Genomic DNA, 20,983 nt, shown 5'->3' on the forward strand with positions numbered 1-20,983 from the left:
CCATGGGGAAGTAGCCCAGGGAGTTGTAGCTGCCTCACAGCTGTTCCAGGAGGCACTCTAGACAGCTGCATTCCACAGGGCCCTGGGTTGGAACCCAGAGTAGAGGGTGGGCCCGGGTTCCCCCTAAATCCTCCCAACTCCTGGTCAGACACAGGAGGAGTTGACCTGGACTGTGGGTTCAGAAAAACGGCCAAGCTGAGGGCTGCCGTGAAGCTCCAAGGCGAGCAAATCTGCCAATAAGTGCAAGACCCACCAAGGTAGAGGAGGAATTTTGTCATACCGGATAATAACAGATAGTTACAATACTACATTATAAGGATACTGTGTTGATTAGTTAGCAGAGCTTGTTGATAAGTTTATTGCAAATAATGGTCCATATTTTCAGCTATTGTGAATCAGCATAGTTTATATCAGCTGAGGATCTGGCTCAGTTATTCATTGGGAATTTGAGAGGGAGGCTCCTAAATCACTTAGACACATAAGTTCTATTGACTTTCAGTGGCACCTATGCTCCTGTGTTACTTAGGTACTTTGGAAAATCCCACCTTTAGCCTTTTTTTTTTTTTTGGTTATCAAGTCTTCACAAATGGATCCACATTTTCTTCAAATGTGTTTGCTTTTAGTAAATATTCACCAAATAAACTCGGTGAATAATTTTCAACTTCTGGGTTGTTCATGAATTGTTTATTCAGATATTTGGTTTTGCTGCTCATTATTTATATAGGCTGGGTGGTCACTAATATGCCTGAGAGTTTTGGGCACATTAATGTCAGTGAGAGTTTTGTCTTTGATTTCAGTGGGGCCAGGATTTCACCCAAGGTATTATTTCTGCTCCTTGATAGAATGACTGAAATATATTAAATAGGAGAGTAATCAATAGTGAATTGAAATTAATTATCACTTTTAGTACACATTTTGGAATGAATAATGGTTTCTGCTAAAATTTGCAACACTTTTAGGATTTGCAGTATTTTTGTCTGTGGTGTGTCTAAATTCTTGGGGATGACAATATGACCCCCTAAATCACAGAGAATCAAACTTAAATTTTTTATTTGCAAATATATTTTTTCTGTGAGACTAGTTCTGTTAATTAAGTAATGATAGTGCAATGCTTTTGAACAAGCGTCCATCAGAGTGATGAATATTATAATCTACTGTATGGTTTGTAATTAGCTGTTTTTGTGGTTTTCTCCAGTGTGCTGCTAACAACCTTGAAAGAATGTTTTTGTCCCTTCTATACCTCTCCACAGAAGTTGTTGCTATTTGTGTTTGACAAATGAAGAACTTCTATATGTCGTCACACTTTCTTGTAACTTACATAAAATATTACTACTGTGTATCCTGATCTTCTGGAAACCTCTCTTGTTTGATTCTATTTTTTTTTTTATTATGGACAGGGAGAAAATTTATTGATCTTTAAGTATAGGTCCTGTGCACAGCTCCGTATACCTCACACTGACATTATGACAACTTTTCTATTCTGTCCTGGGCCTATCTAAAATATCAATCTCCAAATGGTGGCCGATCATGCGGACTCTGATGCAGTAAAATATTTAAGCACATGTGAACTTCAAGCATGTGAATAGTGCCATTGATTTCAATTGGACTCTTCATTTGGTTAAAGTTGTGCATGTGCTTAAGTGGTTTGATGGATAGGAGCAAGCTGGGCTTTAAATGTGAATTCAGGGAATTGGCCCATCAAGCCAATCGGGCCAAATGCAGAACAAATGGTGTGAACAGGTGCAACTCCATTAACATCAACAAAAGTGCATTTGTTGACACAGAGTGTGAATTTGGACCATTTTCATTTCTGAAAAAAGGATTGGAACCCAGGTCATCTTCCTCAACCAAAATAGCTCATGCTTACTTGATCCATTAATTTTTATTTTATTTTATTTTTTTTTAAGGAAAAACTGGTCTACTTCTTGGATTGTTCTTGTTGGTGGGAAAATAGAATTCTACAAAGAATCCAAACAGCCAGCACTGGCCAATCTGGTATGCAGTTATCTATCTTATTATGCTCATCTTTTCAGAAATGATGTTACTAAATAGAAAGTTTGGCATCATCAAAATAAATAAATAAATGCAATCAAACTAAGTAGCCAACCATAAGACATCTGAGAACAGCTGTAAGAAAACAACTCAAACTTTTAATCAGGTTGAGGGTGGGGGAAGGAATACAACTTAATGTGTCTTTTATTAAGAGGTGCATTTTGAGAATAATTGCAAAGTGAGATGGATGGTGAATGACTATCCAGTAATGTGAAGGTAACACTTTAAATTAAGGTGCCATTTACAAATGCTTTATTCTTATTTATGAAATGATCACTAAATGCAGCTACTTCCTCAAATAATGTATTATAAAGCATGTTATAAAATGCATTAGTAATAAATGCTTAACAGATGATGCGATGAGAATCTGTTTCAAAGGATATTATAAGACGTAAATTGTATTAAACCAAGTGTGTGCATCTTTAATACATGAATTTCAGTTGTTATCCAGCATGCTATAAAGTGGCTTATGCATTAATAAATAATAATTAACTATTTATAAATGGCACCTTAATAAAGGGTGTTACCACAGGGAAAAACACTGTAAGTTAGCAAAGTGATTTTTCATCTTAGTATAGATGTGACACCTACCATATCCAGCTAACCTTACAGACATTTCTTATGACTCCTTCTAATACAGTTAATGCAATTTCTGAAGCTGTAGTTACTACAAAGTGAAATTTGGCGTACCTTTTTATTGTGCCCCAAGGAGAGGCCACTGATCTTAGTTTTCAGAGATGTGACAGTTACATTGCACAAGCAATAGTGGCATGTATCCCTTCAGTGCTAGTTAGTGTGGAGTCTGAGCCTACAAACCTTTGTATGGGCTCCAGAAAGAGAAGTCAGTAAGTGTATGACACTGTGGACAGAACAGGAATGGTTTGACAGAGCCCTGTTGTGAAAGGTTCCCAAGGCTTGATCAAACCTGCCATAGCTTATTGAAGTGATGGGTGGCCAAGAAGGTGCATTCTTTGGCAGGAGTCACAAACAATAAACTAATTTATATGTTGCAGGTGATGAAAAGTGTTTTAGTTCTATGCTCTTAAATCACCACTATTGTTTGCCATAACCTCTTGTCTAAAAGGTTATCATTCCCTGGCCCTCCTTGCTCCCATGTGCAAAGGGTTGTTTGTTAAAAAAAAATAGTAAAAAAGAAATGGGGACACTGGCTCTTTTTATACTGAAATGGCTGGATGATGTCATGTTTCAGAAGCTATGCAGACAAACATTATGCATAAATTAAAATTGATTTGGAATTCTGTGTATAGGATTATGTTGAACTATAGGCTAGAAAATTATATTGGCTTAATTAAAATGATCTGCTTTAAAAATGTATTCTGTTAGCATGTGTTTTTGGGCTGGTATCTCAGAGATGCACCTATTGGATAACTGCCCACATCAATCCCACAACTGGCACCAATTGTTACCTTTCATAGGAGTCTCAACAGAGTGGTCAAAGACTAAATGGGCAGCTGTCTCACACCTGCAGATCATCCCTCCGTGTTACAGTTACAACTCTCTGTGCTTGACCAGATAGTGGCTGTCAGCTTGAAACCTTTCACAGGCAATACATTCTCCTAAAATAACTTCATATAAAATAAATAATAGAGCACCTAAGGTAAATCCAGGTTTAAAGATCAAAAGCCACCAGTTCTTGTGAAGAGACCCGTTGGGAACCTCAGCTTCTGATGGTGCCACCACAACCTCCTGTGGACCTGCTAACCCAGAGCCTCCTTATATTGGGTCTGTCAGTATGGGCAGGCAGAACCCTGAGCACTCCAGGGAGAATAAAGAAATACATCTTTGCTCCATCAGAGGACATATTTTGTTCCCCCAGGTCTGCAATCTCCTCTGTTGACAGGACCATCCCTTACCAGGGTGATGCATCCCCTGGAGGGGTCAAAGGACTACAGGAAAAGTCTCTTCCATCCTGTCTAGCTGCAACTTTTTTCCCACTGAGATATTAGCACTGCCAATTGAACCGGATCTAGTCTTTTTTTTGTCATCAGGAGACTCAGAGCTACTGGAGGAACTGTCATCACCTCTTCCAAGAGAGATCCATCCAGACAGGACATTGAGAACCTCCTGAAACCAACCTGTACCCAGAATGTCCCCTTGGGACCAACTGTACCCATGCCTTGGGGACCTCCGCAACCCAACTTCAAACACTTCTACTGGCCCTACTGGGGCCCATGGGACCCATACATATGATTCCCAGGGTCAGTGCTATCTAACATGGAATCATTCCACCCCTCCCCTCTAAGACAGTAACCAAAGCTTACTCCTGACCCTATAGAATAGGAAAAATATGAGCTGGATCTGGTGGTTCCACCAGTACCTGTAACACTATCTTCCTCATCTCCGAATGAAGCAGTTGCCCCAGTTGTGCTGTCCCCTCTGGATGACTGTAGTGAGACCAAGTGGCCTCCCTCTGAGCGGGAGAGCGAGGGTCCACTACACTTCCCTTGGTGGGCGGAGCATAACCTGCCCCACCCCCCTCACCGGAAGTGCCAGGGCAGGGCCGGAAGTATAAGAGGAAGGCCCTGCAGCCCAACTGGGGTGGAATCCCGGGAGGAGAAGGACGCTTCTGCCATACTGCTATGCCCAGGAGGGGAACCTACCCCTGGCTATCCGATAGCTGCAGAAGTGGGAGACCCCAATGTGGAGTGGCCCGATGAAGAGTGTACCCCGAGGAGCCTGACAAGCCGTGGAAGCGAGAGGTACCAAACCCCAGGGAGGCAGGATATGGCATGGGGCAGCCACGGAGCAGCCAGCTGTGGTTCAGTTGGTGTGTTGCGGCTGGATCACCACCGAAGCAGGGGCAGTCAATCCTGCCTCTGCTAGGGCCCTGGGCTGGGACACGGTGGAGTAGGATGGGCGTCCCCCTGCCCCCTCCCACCCTGGGGTGGCTGAGTCCCTACACTGTGCAGAGAAGCTCCCGCCCTGAAGAAGGAGTTTCCCTTACCAGCTCCCTTATAGACTGTTGCTTTGCTGGCTGCCTGAGCCTTTTGCAGGCTGAAGCCAGCCGCCTATAACTGGTGTTTAATTGCTGGCAGCTGCAGCCTCCATAAGCCTAGGCTAAAGCCTGGCCACAACTGTCTGGGGCCCAGCCCTGTTGTGGGGGCTGGGAACTAGAGGACCTTGGGGGAGACAAAGGGCCCTAGACTGTTCTGCAGCTTTGTGGCTTGGTCAGACAAGCCCGAAGGCAACCTGAATGAGTAGCCTCCCTTCGAGCGGGAGAGTGAGTGTCCATTACAATGACCACAAGCAATTTCAAAAGCTGCCACACAGGGTGTTGAAGGAGCTCCATATTTCCCTAGAGGAGGCCCAGGATACACAACACAAGCTTTTAGACATCCTGCAACCCATAGGGTCCAGCCAGATAATACTACTGGTGAAGGAAGCTATACTGGAAACAGCAAGAGCCTTACGGCATACACCAGCAACATGTGCCCTTACCCCAAGAGGGATGAGAAATGTTACTTTGTCCTGGCTAAGGCAATGGAGTTTCTATTCACCATCATGCACCGAACTCCCTAGTTGTTCAGGCTGCCACAGAAAGATCAATGCAGCAACATCCAAGAACCATCCCCTCCGATAAGAAGGCCAAATGTATGGACTTGATGGGGAAGAAATCAGCCTCCAGTTCAGCATGTTGAACTATCAGACACTGATGTCTATGTCTGATTTTCTGAATTATTCAAAGTTCTTAGATTTTAAAGACAAATTACCTCAGCAAGACAAAGGTCAATTTCTGGCACTTAGTGATGAAGGCAAGCTCTTGGCCAGACCTGCATTACAATCTGCAGTTGTTGTGATAGACGCTACTTCAAGGGCAGTGGCAACTGCCATTGTGATGCACCCTTTTCCAGTTCCAGGGCTCAGGGTGTAATCTTCTGTGGGTTTGCAGGGTGTTTTACCAGTGAAAGAGCCTTACACAGTAATATCCTTAACCTCTATTTCTTAACAGGTACCAAAACAGAATACACATGCTAAATATACAATGCTCACCTCTCCCAATAAGGCAGATAAACTGTTCTTGATGGTCAGTCAAGATTAGATCATCTGCGGCTCCAGCTTCTGCACAGTAAGGTCGGCACAGTGTTGAGGTCTGGCAGCTCTGATCTTGGTCTGTGTCCTGGAGTTAGATTCCAAAGGACTTCCTTTTGAAACCCAGATTATATAGTTAAACTTGAGTCCTGTTTAGCTATACCTTAACCAATCATTTTAAAATAACCTACTACAAAACAGTCTTTTTCACCAATTCTAGCCCATTATGAACAATTATTTAACCAACCATACCTCACCGCCTTAGTTGATTTAAATGTTGCAAAAATAGCTATGCAACAGACAGAAACCATCCAGATAAACAATAGAGAAGTAGAGACTGTAAAGGTAAAACCATAAAGTATAGATTTCACAGTCACAACTATTGATAAGTGATTCCTTGCCAGATAGAATGACATCAAACAAAGTTTTCTTTAAAGGTCTTAAGATGTGTTTTTTTATCTGGTAATGGTGGGTCCTATTAGGACAGAAGCACCTCCTAAACACCCCAATATTACATTGTTTTGATGCAGAAAAAGGCCTCAGACCGCACAACAGGACACTTGGGAGTTGTTGGCCACTGTTGGTGTCATCGCCACCCAATCCTCACCTACGTATTGGTGGCCATCTAGCACTCCTTACCCACAATTGGAGTGCAATAAGACCTGTTTTTGCTCTGCACCAATTCAATGTTTTTATTCTCAAACTAAAATTCTGTAATGTTAAACTGGCATCAATAATACCATCCCTGGAAAAGAGCATGTAGTTCACCGCTCTCGATATCAAAGATGTATACTTCCACATGGACAATCACTTTGTTCACAGAAGATTCCCTTAGTATTATTGTGGGTCCTGATCACTATCAATACAGGTGATTCCATTTGGTCTAGCAACTGCACCCACAATCTTTACCCAAGTGTTTCTAGTAGTAGCAGCACAGTTCAGATGAAGTGGCTTCACAGTCTTTCCTACTTAGACAATGAACTTCTCATTATCAGGACACATCTAGAAGCCCTTGCATTAGCTTCATCACTGCTTTAGCTTCTTTCATCCCTAGAAGTCTGTGTGAATTTGGAAAAGTCTATTCTGACTCTGATGCAAACCATAGAATTCATAGGAGGGACCTTAGACTCAGTCAGGTTGAGAGCTTATCTCCTCATAGCCAGATTTCATACCATGAGCAACTTGATAGACCAAGTTATGTACAACCCTCAAACATCTTTCCAGTCTTGCCTTTCTCTCTTGGGGCACATCGTGTCATGAACTTACCTCATTCCATTCCTCAGCCTCCACCTCCATTGCCTTCAGGCTTGGCTCTGAACAGTATATATACCAAGCAAACACATCATGAACATCACAGTGACAATCCCTGCCAGGATGGGGACCTCAATAACTGGTGGAAAAATCCCAAGCAAGTGTGTATGTATGTATTCCTTTCCCATCCCCCACACCTGACAAGATGTTAAATATGGATGCCTCTATAATAGGCTTGGGATCCTACACTGATATGGTCTAGGGCACTTGGATGCCCAAGAGACCAGAATGCCAAGAGTCCAGAATGCACATCAATCTTCTGGAACTCTGGGCTGTCTGAAAGTCTTGTAAATTTTTCCTGCCATTCATACAGTTTCACTGTGTACTCATACTGTTTGACAACATGAGAACCATCTTCTACATTAACAAGCAGGGATGAGCAAGATCTCTGTGTATAGAAGCAGTCACCTTGTGGAACTGAGGCATCAAGAACCATATCGCCATATCGGCAGTGTACTTTCCTAGAACCCAGAAATCACTGGCAGACAGCTTGAGCAGGCATTTCACCAGTGATCACAAGTCAGAGATACACAAGACAGTACTGAACAGCATTTTCATTCAGTGGGGAACCACTCTGACAAACAGGAAATACAACATATACTCCTCCAGGGGAGCTCAAGGAAAGCACTCCAGAGGTGATGCTTTCCTAATGCCTTGGTCAGATCACTTGAGGTATGCTTTCTCTCCCATCTCATTCAAGGTATGCCTTGAGGTCTATGGAAGATTTGACAGGCCTGGACATGAGTTATCCTCATCATCCTTAAATGGGCCAGGTAAATCTGGTTTCCAAACCTCCAATGAATGGCATCCCATCTGCCAATTAACATCTTTTCCTTTCTGAATCTCTTGATTCAGCGGTATGGTAGAGTCAAGAACCCTAGCCATGAAGCACTTCATCTCGTGGCTTGGTATTTGGGTGAGCATCCAGCCTTGAATGTTCCTGATTTAAAGCTCTGCAAACCATTCTTAATAATAGCAGAAAGGATTCCATCAGAAAATGTTACCTAGCCCAGTTGAAACATTTCTCTATCTGGGTGCAGCAAAACCATATATTTCCAGAGGCAGCGGTTGTTTCTTACTCTCAAGACAACAGCTTTTTCCCTTAGCTCGCTACAGATTCGTCTGGTGGCAATCAATGCATGTAAGTCACCATCGGACAGTTACTCAATCTTTATTCATTCAGTAACCACCATATGTTTGAAAATTCTTGAAAGGTCTGATCAGAACATTTCCACCAGTAAAGAAACCTACTCCTCCTGGAACCTTAACTTAGTACTTTTGGCACTCACTCAGTCACCCGTTAAACTGTTAACTACATGTTTGACATCTCAGCCATCAATAAAGGTTACCTTCTGGGTTGTCATCACCTCACCCAGAAGGGTAGGTGAACTCGGAGCACTAATTGCTGATCTGCCATACACAATATTCCATAAGGACAAAGTCTGGCTATGAGAACACTCAAAATTCACTCCTATGATAATTTTAAAATATCACATAAACTAGTCAATTCACTTACCTTTGTTTTTTTCCAAAGCCCATGTTCTGGTGAAGAGAGAAGACTCCATTTCCTTGATGTAAGATGAGCATTGGCATTTTACCTGCAGCGAATAAAACTGATCAGAAAGTCATCTAGTCTGTTTGTTGCCATAGCAGAACAACTCCGAAGTCAAGCTATAGCCTCTCAGAGGATCTATACGTGATCTTTGGCTGAATCCTACTCTATCAGTTGGCACAGCTCCCTCCCCCACATGGGTAAGGGCTTACCCTACAAGGGTATTGAGGATGCTCAGCTGCTTTCAGGAAGGACTCCACACCTTGTAGATTCAGGTTCCAAATACTTAATCTTGCACCCCCTCTAGTTAAAATTCCATTAAATCAATTTGGTACAGGGTCAGGCCTGAAATTCCAAAGTTGAGAGAAAATTCATCTTTGGGTTTGCCAGATATTTAAAACTAGACCAGAAAAGATCACCTGTTAGATGTGGATTCCATGAAGGTCATGAGCTGCACTGAACTCACACATGGCACATCTTAGGCAGGGGAAAGAAAGGTGGCTGTTTGCTCCCTTTTCATCTTCCAGGATGCGAGGCCAGCCACGGTGTTGAGCCAGCCCTAGCAAAAAAGTGAGGACCATTCCACCAGCTGATGTTTGTTAGAGTGTATTATATATACTCCAACCCCACCCCCACTTTCTCCAACCCCCCTCACATCTCCTCCAGGCCCTCTGCAGGCTTCTTGCCTTCCTGTATGACAGGAGACTTAGAGACTTGAGTAAAAGCAACATATTTTTATGTTAGTCCAAGATTCCCCCACACTGGAAGAATTTTCATCAGCTCCTTTAGGGCTGTTTAATGAGTGGTGCAAATGGACCTTACCAGAGAATGAGGATATGGTCCAAATCTAAATCTAACTCTATTTAAATATGAAATAAGTATTTACATCTTATGAAACAGCAGTTCATTCCAAGCCAACAGCCTGCCCTGAAAATGCACTTCTTCAGCAGTGCTCAGTGTCAGTGAAATAATATTCACATCCTTGTATCTTTGTCTTACTTTTTTTTTTATAAAAGGTCAAATTTAGCAGAACAACCATTATGTGCACATGACCAAACTGAGAAACCATTTGCGGTAACTTTCCAGGTCCTGGCCCAATCCTCTCCTTTCTCTTTGCTGGCCTTCCTCATTTTGTCACATCTCATGTCATGACCCATTTCAGCATGTGTTCCCTCTGATCTTACCATAGCCCCATACACATCCCCTCACTAAGATTAGTCTTCCTCTCCCAGAAATGATCTTTTAGGTGGTGGGGCTATGGCAGCAGTATTTACCTGGAACAAAATTACAGGCATGAATTAATGTTGCTGTATGTTTGTGTATTTTGGGGACAAAACAAAAATGAGCTAGACTTTGGCTTTTGGGCTATTAGTCTGAAAGTTCAGAAATACATCAAAAATTTGGACTGCAGATTTGAACTTGCTTTTTTTTTTTTTTTTGCTGTACTGTCAAATATTTTACATGGGGAAACAGTAGATGACAATCACTGCCAATTATGTCATAATCCAACATGTCAAACCCAAACCTAACGCATCAGAGAAGTTCCTGCTCAAAGTAGCTAAATCCAGGCAAGCTGACTCTATCTGATGCATCTAATGCAATGTTTGTTTTTTTAAACCCATTCATCCTGCTATAATTTTGACAGCTGAAAAGGAATAATATAATAAACTTCATTAAGAATCATTTGTTTACTGATTTTTTTTCAAATATTGTTTATTTCGGCAAAGGGGGAACTCAACCATTAATTAAATAATGCAATAAAGTCAATGCTCATTCATTGTAGTCTGAATTTAATAACATAGCAATTTTATTTATAACAGGAAAATGATGTGATTTAACAAAAAGATAAATACTGCTTTGGATTATAAGGTTATTAATTCATTAATTCTTAAGTACTGTATATAAAGTGAAAATTTAAAATAACGATGAATCATGATAAAAAGAACAATACTTCACTGTAAAGTCACTTAGGCAACATGAGGGGGGAAATGAAATCACATACACATAATCCCTCTCTTAATGCTGAAGAAGTAATGTTTATTGGCAATTTAAATATATATTTACCATAGTTTTTAATAATAATCTAATACACAGAATTGATTTTACCTTTAGCCACACAGTTTACTGTGTTATTCCTTGCTTTTGTATCCCTATTGCAGATATGGGGCCTGATCCCAGATAAGATAGTAATAAAATTGTTGTTGACTTCAATGACAGAAGGATCGGGCCCATTGTTCTTTTCAAGTTAGCACTGACGTATGGCCTCATCATTAGTATTAATTAGAAAAAATGTTAGTGTAAAGCATAAAAGGAGAGATTGAGAGATGGTTGTTTAAAAAACTGTTAAAATATTAATAAAAATACAAAGGAAATGCAATGGTTTAATGAATTTGTATTTTTTGCTCCTGACTTGATCATTCCTAGTCAAAAATCTGTATTTCATTCCACTTTATAGAAGTCACAAAACCTGTTGAACTCCTATTTTTTTGTATTTTAAATTGATAACATGATCAAAAAGGATCATAGCTCCATTCCTAGCTTCTGCTTGTATCAGGCTGTCAAGAATTCCCTACGTAAAATTCTGTTTTCAAAGATTTGTAATTTTGACCGAGAGAAGGATGAGTGCAGTGTTTTTCTGAAGAGTTTATTGAATAGAGGATATTTAACGCATGTGCAAACTGCCTTGTAAATGCCTCCTAAATCCATATTCATGCAGAGGAAGATTTCATTGTAACAGACACTTATATCAATTTACAGTATAACCCCCACCAACAACATTGATATAACATAAATGGTCTGACTGAAAAGCACAAAGCAAGGTAATTAATTATTAGGTCTCTCATGGTAGCTTTAACTCACTCAATTACAGGATGTGTTAGTTATGCCTACATGCTTATGAAGCAGACTGTGAAGCGTACAGCACGTAGGACAACACAAGGCCATATTCTACTTTCAGACATGTTCATGGACTTCCTGTAGACTTAAATAGGGGCCACATGTTTCCTCTGGAGATCCATTTTGGTAATAATGATACCTAGCTCTAATATAGTGAATTTCATCCAGACATCTCAAAGCACTTTTCAGAGGAGGTCAGTATCATTGTCTCCATTTTACAGATGGAGAAACTGAGGCACTGTGGGATGGGAAAACTGAGGAATGGGGAAACTGATGGGATGGGGAAACTGAGGGAGCACTGTGTCCAATTCTGGGTCCCATACTTAGGAAAGATGTGGCCAAATTGGAGAGAGTCCAGCGGAGAGCAACAAAAGTGAGAAAAGGTTTAGGAAACTTGACCTATCAGGAAAAGGTTAAAAAAACTGGGCACATTTAGTCTTGAGAAAAGAAGACTGAGGGGGGACCTAATAATAGTCTTCAAGTATATTACAGTATATACAAGGATAGCGATCAGTTGTTCTCCATGTCCCCTGGAGTAGGATAAGAAGTAATGTGCTTATTCTGCAGCAAGGAAGTGTTATGTCAGATATTAGGAAAAACTTTCTATCAGGATAGTTAAGCTTTGGAATAGGCTTGCAAGGGAGGTTGTGGAAACCCTATCTTTGGAGGATTTTAAGAACAGGTTGGATGATCTACCTTTACATGGTTCAACCTCAGTGCAGGGGAGTGCACTTGATGACCTTTTTAGGTCCCTTCCAGCCCTACATATCTATGATTCTGTGATCTCACTGTCAAGGAGCTTTATCCTGATCTCATCCAAAATTTTACTTTCTTCCTTTTTTTCTTATATTTTTCCAAGATTTTCTTTCGTTCACTGGTGTTTACACCTTCCAAATTTTGGTTGAGTGGGTAGTCTTTTCCTTCACCCTAGATATGTAAGTATTTGGAGGCACAGCCAATAACTTTGTGATTTCATCCAAAGAGAGGGAGCAAACAAATTTGTCTGACAAAATCTGCACCAGTTCCCCAGGGAACTGCACATGTCTATTCTGTGGGAGTGCAAACCTTGATAGAGGTTGACAGAGCAATTTGGATGGAATCCTTGACAGGTGCTTCATAGATATTCCTGTCTCTGAGCCCCTGCTATCGATTTTACAGTTAGAGTGATTGATCTGTCCCATGAATATGGTGTGTACATATATATTTCTAAAAGTTGTGCAGTACAGAATTTTGTAACTTGGACATTTCTATTAAAATATTTGGCTTGTAATAATAATTTGCCCCTCAAAATCTTCGATCTGAAGATCTCAAAATGCTTAAAAAAATTAATTAAGCTTCACAACATCCTTGTGAAATTAAGTATCAATATTACCATTTTGCAGATGGAGAAATTGAGGTTTAGGGAGGTTAAGCTGCTTGTCAAAGGCTAAACAGGAAGTCTGTGGCAGAGTTAGATATGGAACCTGTTAACTTCATAGCATACACACTGAGAAATTAGATAAAATTCTGGATTCTAAAAACAAAGCAGTGTTACACTGTAACTTTCCAGTATGAGTATTTATGTTTTTAACACACAATAACCCAAAAACAGAGAAAGAGAAAACAGGCTACACCTTATGGCAGACAGGCACAACTCAACCCACATTGCTTTTATGCTGGCTTTTACAGAGTAATTCTGAGTGCACTGCACAACTTCCTGCAGAGCCCCTGAGTCTGCAAGCAGAACCAGGAACCCTCCCTTCCTCACTTTTAAATGACAGTCCTCAATACCCCACAGAATGTACCTATTTCTTCCAGCCTAGTGCTTTAGCTTTAGCTCCTTCTCTTTTGAATAACATATCTTTTTTTTCCCTTTTGGAAACAAGGAACAAAGACCAATTATAGGGCCTGTTATTGCCAATGGTCCTGAGACATGGAAGTGTTGTGGTTTGGCAAATTATGAGTATAATTATAACTCCAGTCCTGAAAAATGCCAGGTTCCCTGAATGCAAAGCTTTTTACCATGATTTTTTACTGTGCTTCTCTCAACACAGATTGATCCTTTCTTTTACCCAATTCAAAGCAACTCTGGAAATACATGTTTTTTAGCCATTAATAACAATGTCAGAGAAATTTAGTGAGCATTTTTAGGAAGCTGAAAAGTGTGATTGTGCTGGAATCGCCATGGTGCCTGCTGCCATTTAGTTTTCTTTACAACCGATGTCACTCTTAATGTTAGAATTGTTTAAAGTAGCAACATGGCCTAGTGGATAGAGCACTGAACTGGGACTCAGGAGACCTAAGTTGTATTCCTATTTGTCTCGGCCCCCCTCGTGCCTCAGTTTCCCCATCTGAAAGGGCAAAATGATACTGTCCTCCTTTGTAAAGTGCTTTGAGATCTACTGATGACAAACCTTATATAAGTAGTTGTACTAGTAGTAGTAAAAATGAGGGACAAAAAAGATGAGTCAAGGTGACTATTAACATCGGTCAGCTACTGCCCTCACCAAACGCAGAAGGAACTTTATGGAACTAATTTTTTTTTTTAAGTATTATTGTCTGGGATGTGTGATGGCCTGTAAGGTGTTAAATAGCTCCTGAGAGATACTTAGTGCATCTCAAACCTGTTGACTTTTGTGGAACTCACAGATGTGGGCATCTCATGGGATTGAGACCGTGGTAACTTGCTCAGATAAAAAGATGGCCTACTGTGGAGCTGAAGTACACATTCTTCTACAGTCTCAGTTCTTTCCAGCTCTATCAGTGAGAACTAATCTATTCTGCACAAGCATTTTTCAGGTTCAGTGGTGCAAAGTAAGCATTACAAAAAATAGGAAATATCCATCATTTTTTTTCTTTTGCTTTAATTAGGAAATAGCCCAATGATTTTTTAAAATAACACACACACACATACACACACATGTAATTCCCACTGAGAACCCTGAAAAAGGGATATATATTGTATTAAAGGGAGGATTAATAGGCCCTTCAGAGTGGTGCTAGCAACAATGCTCGAATTCTCTGCCAGTTGAACTTGATCCACTCTCTTTTTATCTGGCAACTGTCCCCATATCTGTACATTCAATTTATATTTTGTATTTAATTTTTATTTGCAGAAAGCAGGATATAAACCAGAATGGGTGGATTTGTGTGGCGCTCAAATTGAATGGACTACAGAGAAATCTAGTAGAAAGAATGTCTTTCAGGTAAGAGGGAATTTGTTCATTTCATTCTCCCTTTGGGTACAAAGTCTTTAAGGTAAAGAACTAGGTTTTATTTCTGTGATTAGATATTTTAGTAACTACAGATTGATCTAATACAGAACTTGTTTCTTAAACAAATTTAAAAGCGTAACATTTTATCCAGCCTCAGTTTACTATTTTTTTCTAGGCTAACGAGTCCTGATGATTGAATCTACTAAAAACACTTGAGAACCTGTTGATTTATTGATTAATGTTCCACATTCAATTTGTTTTTAAAACTTAGCAGGTAATTGCTTTGGGTTTAAGCCTGGAATCCTTGACCTAAAGAACTTCCATAAACAGAACTTTCTCAAATTGCTTATTTAAGCTCTGATCCAACTGAGTGTGGTTACTCTGTTTATTTTTATTGCTGCTCACGGCTGTGATGACCCAGGTTCATTCCTGAGTGGAGAGGGCTGGAAGGAGAAGAACCTGGCATCCATCAGAGCCAATTCAGAAGTTTATATATTTCTCATGTGCTGATCATTTTATTGTATGGAAAACAATGTTGCTTAATTTTTTTTCCATTCAAATGCCATTTCATTGAATGGCAAGATAAATGCCTTTCAAGGATGAGAAAGGCATTATTCTAGGGTTGACATTCCAGGATCTGGATGCTAAAAAAAGGTTGTTACAACACTTCCACTATAGGGACCCAGTCCAACACCGATTGAAATCAATGGAAAGGCTTTTGTTGATGTCATGGGAGTTGAATCAAGAGCTATAATTTTTTCTATCCGAGGATTTGGAATTTTATATAGGGCTTCAGTAGCGAGGATCTAACAATGAGAACTTTCCTTTCTTCAGCTGTTATTTATATATTAAATTGATTTATTTTAGTAAGGCAACTAGTGTACCTCTAGTTCATACCCTGGTTTTACAGTAAGGTAAAGTTTATACAGTGTGAGTTTGGTAAATATGGGAGTCAGTTAACAGTAGCCTTACAAAAGAGATGACTATATATTTAGGTGGTAAGAGGGTATAAAATTGTGCTTAACAGTATTTTATTTCACCGAATTGGTCACTATCTGAAACTTAGATCTTGTCTACACACAAAGGGACATCTTTTTTGCAATGTTTTCCCATTTATGCTTCTGGAGTGGGGGAAGAACAAGCAGAGATGTGAGCAAAGATTAGTAGAAGAAGGGAAATGTAACAAAATTATTTCAAACCTCAAAATAATGTGTGAACTTTGGGTAAAGATTTAGGTCTTACTGTCACCAAACTTATTCACCCTTCCTAATTCTCTTATTTAGAGGTTCATTGTCCCTTCAGTCATCTCCCCTTGATCTCTGTCCTGCTCCTCATGTCATCCATGAAGAGCTGTATGTGCTAGACTTGCCCCACTGCATCTAGGACACAAGAGGAGGGGAGGATGCATTTTCAGGACATATAACTCCTGCCAGGTGGAGTAAAAAATGTGCATGTCAATTACCCAGGTTGCACGTGGCATCACTAGAAGTTATTGAATTGCTTCCAAGGTAGGAGTAGGTGTGGATTACGTGTTGGAGAGAAGTAAGAGTAAACACTGCTTAATATGCTGTGCCAAGACCTTTGAAGACTGGGCTATATAGTAATTTAGGTCTTTACAACAGTGAAGCAGTGATGCTTCCACAGGTCTGCTCCATAGGTGAGCCTCCATGATCTCTACTGGATTAGAATGATTTCAAGGAATGGGCCATTCTGCTTCTAGCCCTGCCCTGTAGGTGAGGCCCTTTTTTAGAGCTGGCATAGTAGGCTCCATGACATCTATCCTACAGCAACTAGTGTGACAGAATATCGAATGGGGATATGACATAGCTGGCATGTGCTGAGCTCTGGGTATCTTCAGCTGGTTCAAATTCCCTTAGGGACTGTTGCCAGTTTGAAAGTGTTAGAGTAGTCACCAGGCAGCTTTTACTTGCAGCTGTGACTGGGGTGAGACAAAGAATCAGGGACTATAACTGTCTTCCTGAAAGGGCTCATCCCTTACCTACCAACTGTGGGTACAACAGTTAATTTGGATCCATTCTATCTAAAGATGTAAAGGGAATATTTTTGAAAGCACCTACAGGATTTAAGACCACTGAAAGTCAATAGGACATGTGCACCTAACTCACTTGGGTGCTTTTGCAACTATCCTCTTAAAATCTGACAGTGATTTATAAAATATGAGGTTTGACAATTCTTGGGTAATCCATAGAACATATTGGTAGAGTGAACAACCAATTGCTCTCATTCTTCAGTTTTGTCTCCCTAAAAGTAATAAAATATAACTTTAGCCAAATTCTGCAAACCCTTACACATTAGCAGAGCTAATGGAGATCACTGAACTCTTTGAGTATGAGTATAGAGAAGAATCAGGCTCAGTTCTCTTCTGAAACCATGAAATCATTTGTTCATAAGACCAATAACTGAGTGTGAGAGAAATCAGAAATATAAACCTAAAAGGGTGGAGCATCGTTTAGATGGATCATGGAGATATACTAGAAGTCTGTGCCAGATGGCAAGAGTTATTTGGTACCAAAAGTGGTGACATTTTGGGAAAGGACTGAAAGGATTGGTGCTAGATGAATGGAAACAGTAGAAAGGGGAGTAAAACGAGAGTCCAGGCAGAGATTTGAAACCGAGGAAAATGGCTTATACTTGGATGTTGAATGTGCCGGAAACACTCTTGATGTTTTATTTATTTAAAATATATAGCCATCCTTTGAATATCTACCTATTCATTATTCTTTTGGATTGGAAAGAATCTGAAAGGCTTTGCTGGAAAACTAAATCTAGATGACTTACACTGCTATTTGATTAGCTACATTAGCTAGCCTAACTCTGAAATTATCAGAATAAATATGATTATATGTCCAAAAGCATGGCAACAAAGCATGATCAGTGGGTTTTCATTTCATTACAAACTGAATAATAAAGCAGGTTTCAGAGCAGCAGCCGTGTTAGTCTCTATCCATAAAAAGAAAAGGAGGACTTGTGGCACCTGGGAGACAAACAAATTTATTAGAGCATAAGCTTTCGTGAGCTACAGCTCACTTCATCGAATGCATACAGTGGAAAATATAGTGGGGAGATTTTATATACACAGAGAACATGAAACAATGGGTGTTACCATACAGACTGTAACAAGAGTGACCAGGAAAGGTGAGCTATTACCAGCAGGAGAGCGGGGGTGAGGGGGCGAACCTTTTGTAGTGATAATCAAGGTGGGCCACTTCCAGCACTTTACAAGAACAGTGAGAGGGGAAATAAACAAGGGGAAATAGTTTTACTTTGTGTAATGACACATCCACTCCCAGTCTTTATTCAAGCCTAAATTAATTGTATCCAGTTTGCAAATTAATTCCAATTCAGCAGTCTCTCTTTGGAGTCTGTTTTTGAAGTTTTTTTGTTGAAGAATTGCCACTTTTAGGTCTGTAATCGAGTGACCAAAGAGATTGAAGTGTTCTCCGACTGGTTCATGCCTACATGCCTCCAACTTTCATCCAGACCACATCACACGATCCATTGTCTACAGCCAAGCTCTACAAAACAACCGCATTTGCTCTAACTCCTCAGGCAGAGACAAACACCTACAAGATCTCTATCAAGCATTCTTAGAACTACAATACCCACCTGCTGAAGTGAAGAAACAGATTGACAGAGCCAGAAGAGTACCCAGAAGTCACCTACTACAGGACAGGCCCAACAAAGAAAATAACAGAACGTCACTAGCCATCACCTTCAGACCCCATCTAAAACCTCTCCAGCGCATCATCAAGGATCTACAACCTATCCTGAAGGAAGACCCATCACTCTCACAGATCTTGGGAGATAGGCCAGTACTTGCTTACAGTCAGCCCCCCAACCTGAAAGAAATACTCTCCAGTAGCCACACACCACACAACAAAAACACTAACCCAGGAACCTATCCTTGCAACAAAGCCCGTTGCCAACTGTGTCCACATATCTATTCAGGGGAGACCACCATAGCGCCTAATCACATCAGCCACACTGTCAGAGGCTCGTTCACCTGCGCATCTACCAATGTGATATATGCCATCATGTGCCAGCAATGCCCCTCTGCCATGTACATTGGCCAAACTGGACAGTCTCTACGTAAAAGAATAAATGGACACAAATCAGACGTCAAGAATTATAACATTAAAAAACCAGTCGGAGAACACTTCAATCTCTTTGGTCTTATAAGAATTATAGTTTACAAATAGAAAATGACTATTGAGATTTTGTGTTAAAGAAAATCCAACACCCAAAGTTACAGGAAATGTGGAATTTGAGTTCTAACTAAGACATGTACATGTCTTAGTAAACGCATGCCAACAAAGAGATGGACTATACATAATTAATTAATATGGATGGAAAAATTTCCATATTATCTGGGTGGAAAAATATATAAACCTACAGCAAATGAAGTTCAGGCAGGAAGGTTTTGGGATTGGATTCTGATCTTGCACATGTTTAACTTCACTGTTTTTAATGGAGTTATTCCTTTTCTAAACTAAGGTAAATCTGATCAGAACGAGGCCTAATTAATTTAAAATGTGTGCACAATAGCTTATTTCTGTGCATTTTGAACACTTCAGTTTCATCAAGTAGTGCATAGCAGTGTCCTGCAGCATGACTTGCCTTTGTTTATTTTGTTGATGATATAGCATCAGTAAACAGAACTACTTTGAAGCAGTTTCAACAAAATCTGAGCAAACAGAGCAATTTGCAGTGAGATACTGTATTGTTCTCTGTGGCTAACTGATGTGATGCTCTAGGTCTTCATCAGAGATGTGGTGAATAAAAGAAGATTTATGTTCAAATCACATGCTTTAAACATTTCTGCTAAGTGCTAGTTTGCTCTTTGGTGTTTAGCCTGAAATTTAAAGCACCGAGGATTAAAAGGATTACAACATAATCTTAAATAATCCTAAGTGTCATTTACAGAGAGATGGTTGTAATAACTAAATAAAACCATGTTAAGGGATGGCAGTATTGTCAATCAGCAACTGGAACACAAAGAGTGCCTCTGTCATCCCGTCATTCTCCTTTCTCTCCTTTACGTAGTTAAATTTTGCATTGGATAGGTGCATCTTGATGTGAGCTATAGCTGAAGAAAATAACAACATGATGGAATGCTTTTTAGCCTGCACTAATATGGAAACTGAGGCATTAGTAACTAGATTAGTTGAAAAATGTTCTTGATGCTCAATGTTGTGTGCTTGTGGAGAACTTTTCAGAATAGGGTTTATCCATTTCTTCTGCATCGCTCACTCTCTTCCTCCTCACGTGTAAAGCGAACCGCCCTTCGTGAGTTTAAAATTATGACAAGATGCTTGGGAGGAAGTTGCAGTGTTCATTTGACCTTAATATACCTGTGGTTCCACAATGCTAAGGTTTCATTAATACAAAATCCTGCAGCAATGGAATAATGAATTGTAGGGGGATTTCTTTTTGGCTGACTTAAAAAAAAAAGTCAGTGTTAAAAAAGTCGTTATGCAGCATATGCATGAATTAGTAAGCAGCTTCATTCCCCTAATAGCTTCATTCATTTAACAAACACAGTCATTATTTTATTTCATTGGTGTTTCTGTTCATTTTCCAAGTTCATTTGTTTATAAAGGTTTTGTTACATAAATTACAGAGACTGATACTCAGGGTTTTGCCACAGCCTTAATGTGATATTGACTTTAATTTCAAAAGGCTGCAGCTCTGTCAGTTTACTCATATTCATAAAATTCTAACATGTAAAAGCCTAGAAAACAAGGCAAGAAATGTAGTGAAAAATACTAGAAAGTTCTGTATTTTGGTTGAAAGTATAGTTGGACCTACACCTAATATAAAAGAGATTATCTTACAGCTAGTAATCATATAACATGCCTGATTCTGATCTCAGTTACACTGGTGTAAATCCAGAGCAACTTCATTATCT

The 20,983-nt window shown here is 40.0% G+C and overlaps 1 protein-coding gene across 1 annotated transcript in view; it reads left to right on the top strand.

The window, feature by feature from the left end:
- ARHGAP15 (Rho GTPase activating protein 15) overlaps window positions 1-20,983 on the top strand; it is a 467,991-nt gene that overhangs the window by 85,361 nt on the left and 361,647 nt on the right. Inside the window, exons 5-6 of the mRNA XM_084643055.1 lie at window positions 1,908-1,995; window positions 14,956-15,045. Of these exons, the coding sequence (XP_084499181.1) occupies window positions 1,908-1,995; window positions 14,956-15,045 (178 nt within the window). The remainder of the gene's footprint in view (window positions 1-1,907; window positions 1,996-14,955; window positions 15,046-20,983) is intronic.

Source organism: Lepidochelys olivacea (assembly GCF_965140295.1).
Source record: "Lepidochelys olivacea isolate rLepOli2 genome assembly, chromosome: 11".
Classification (NCBI taxonomy): domain Eukaryota; kingdom Metazoa; phylum Chordata; order Testudines; family Cheloniidae; genus Lepidochelys; species Lepidochelys olivacea.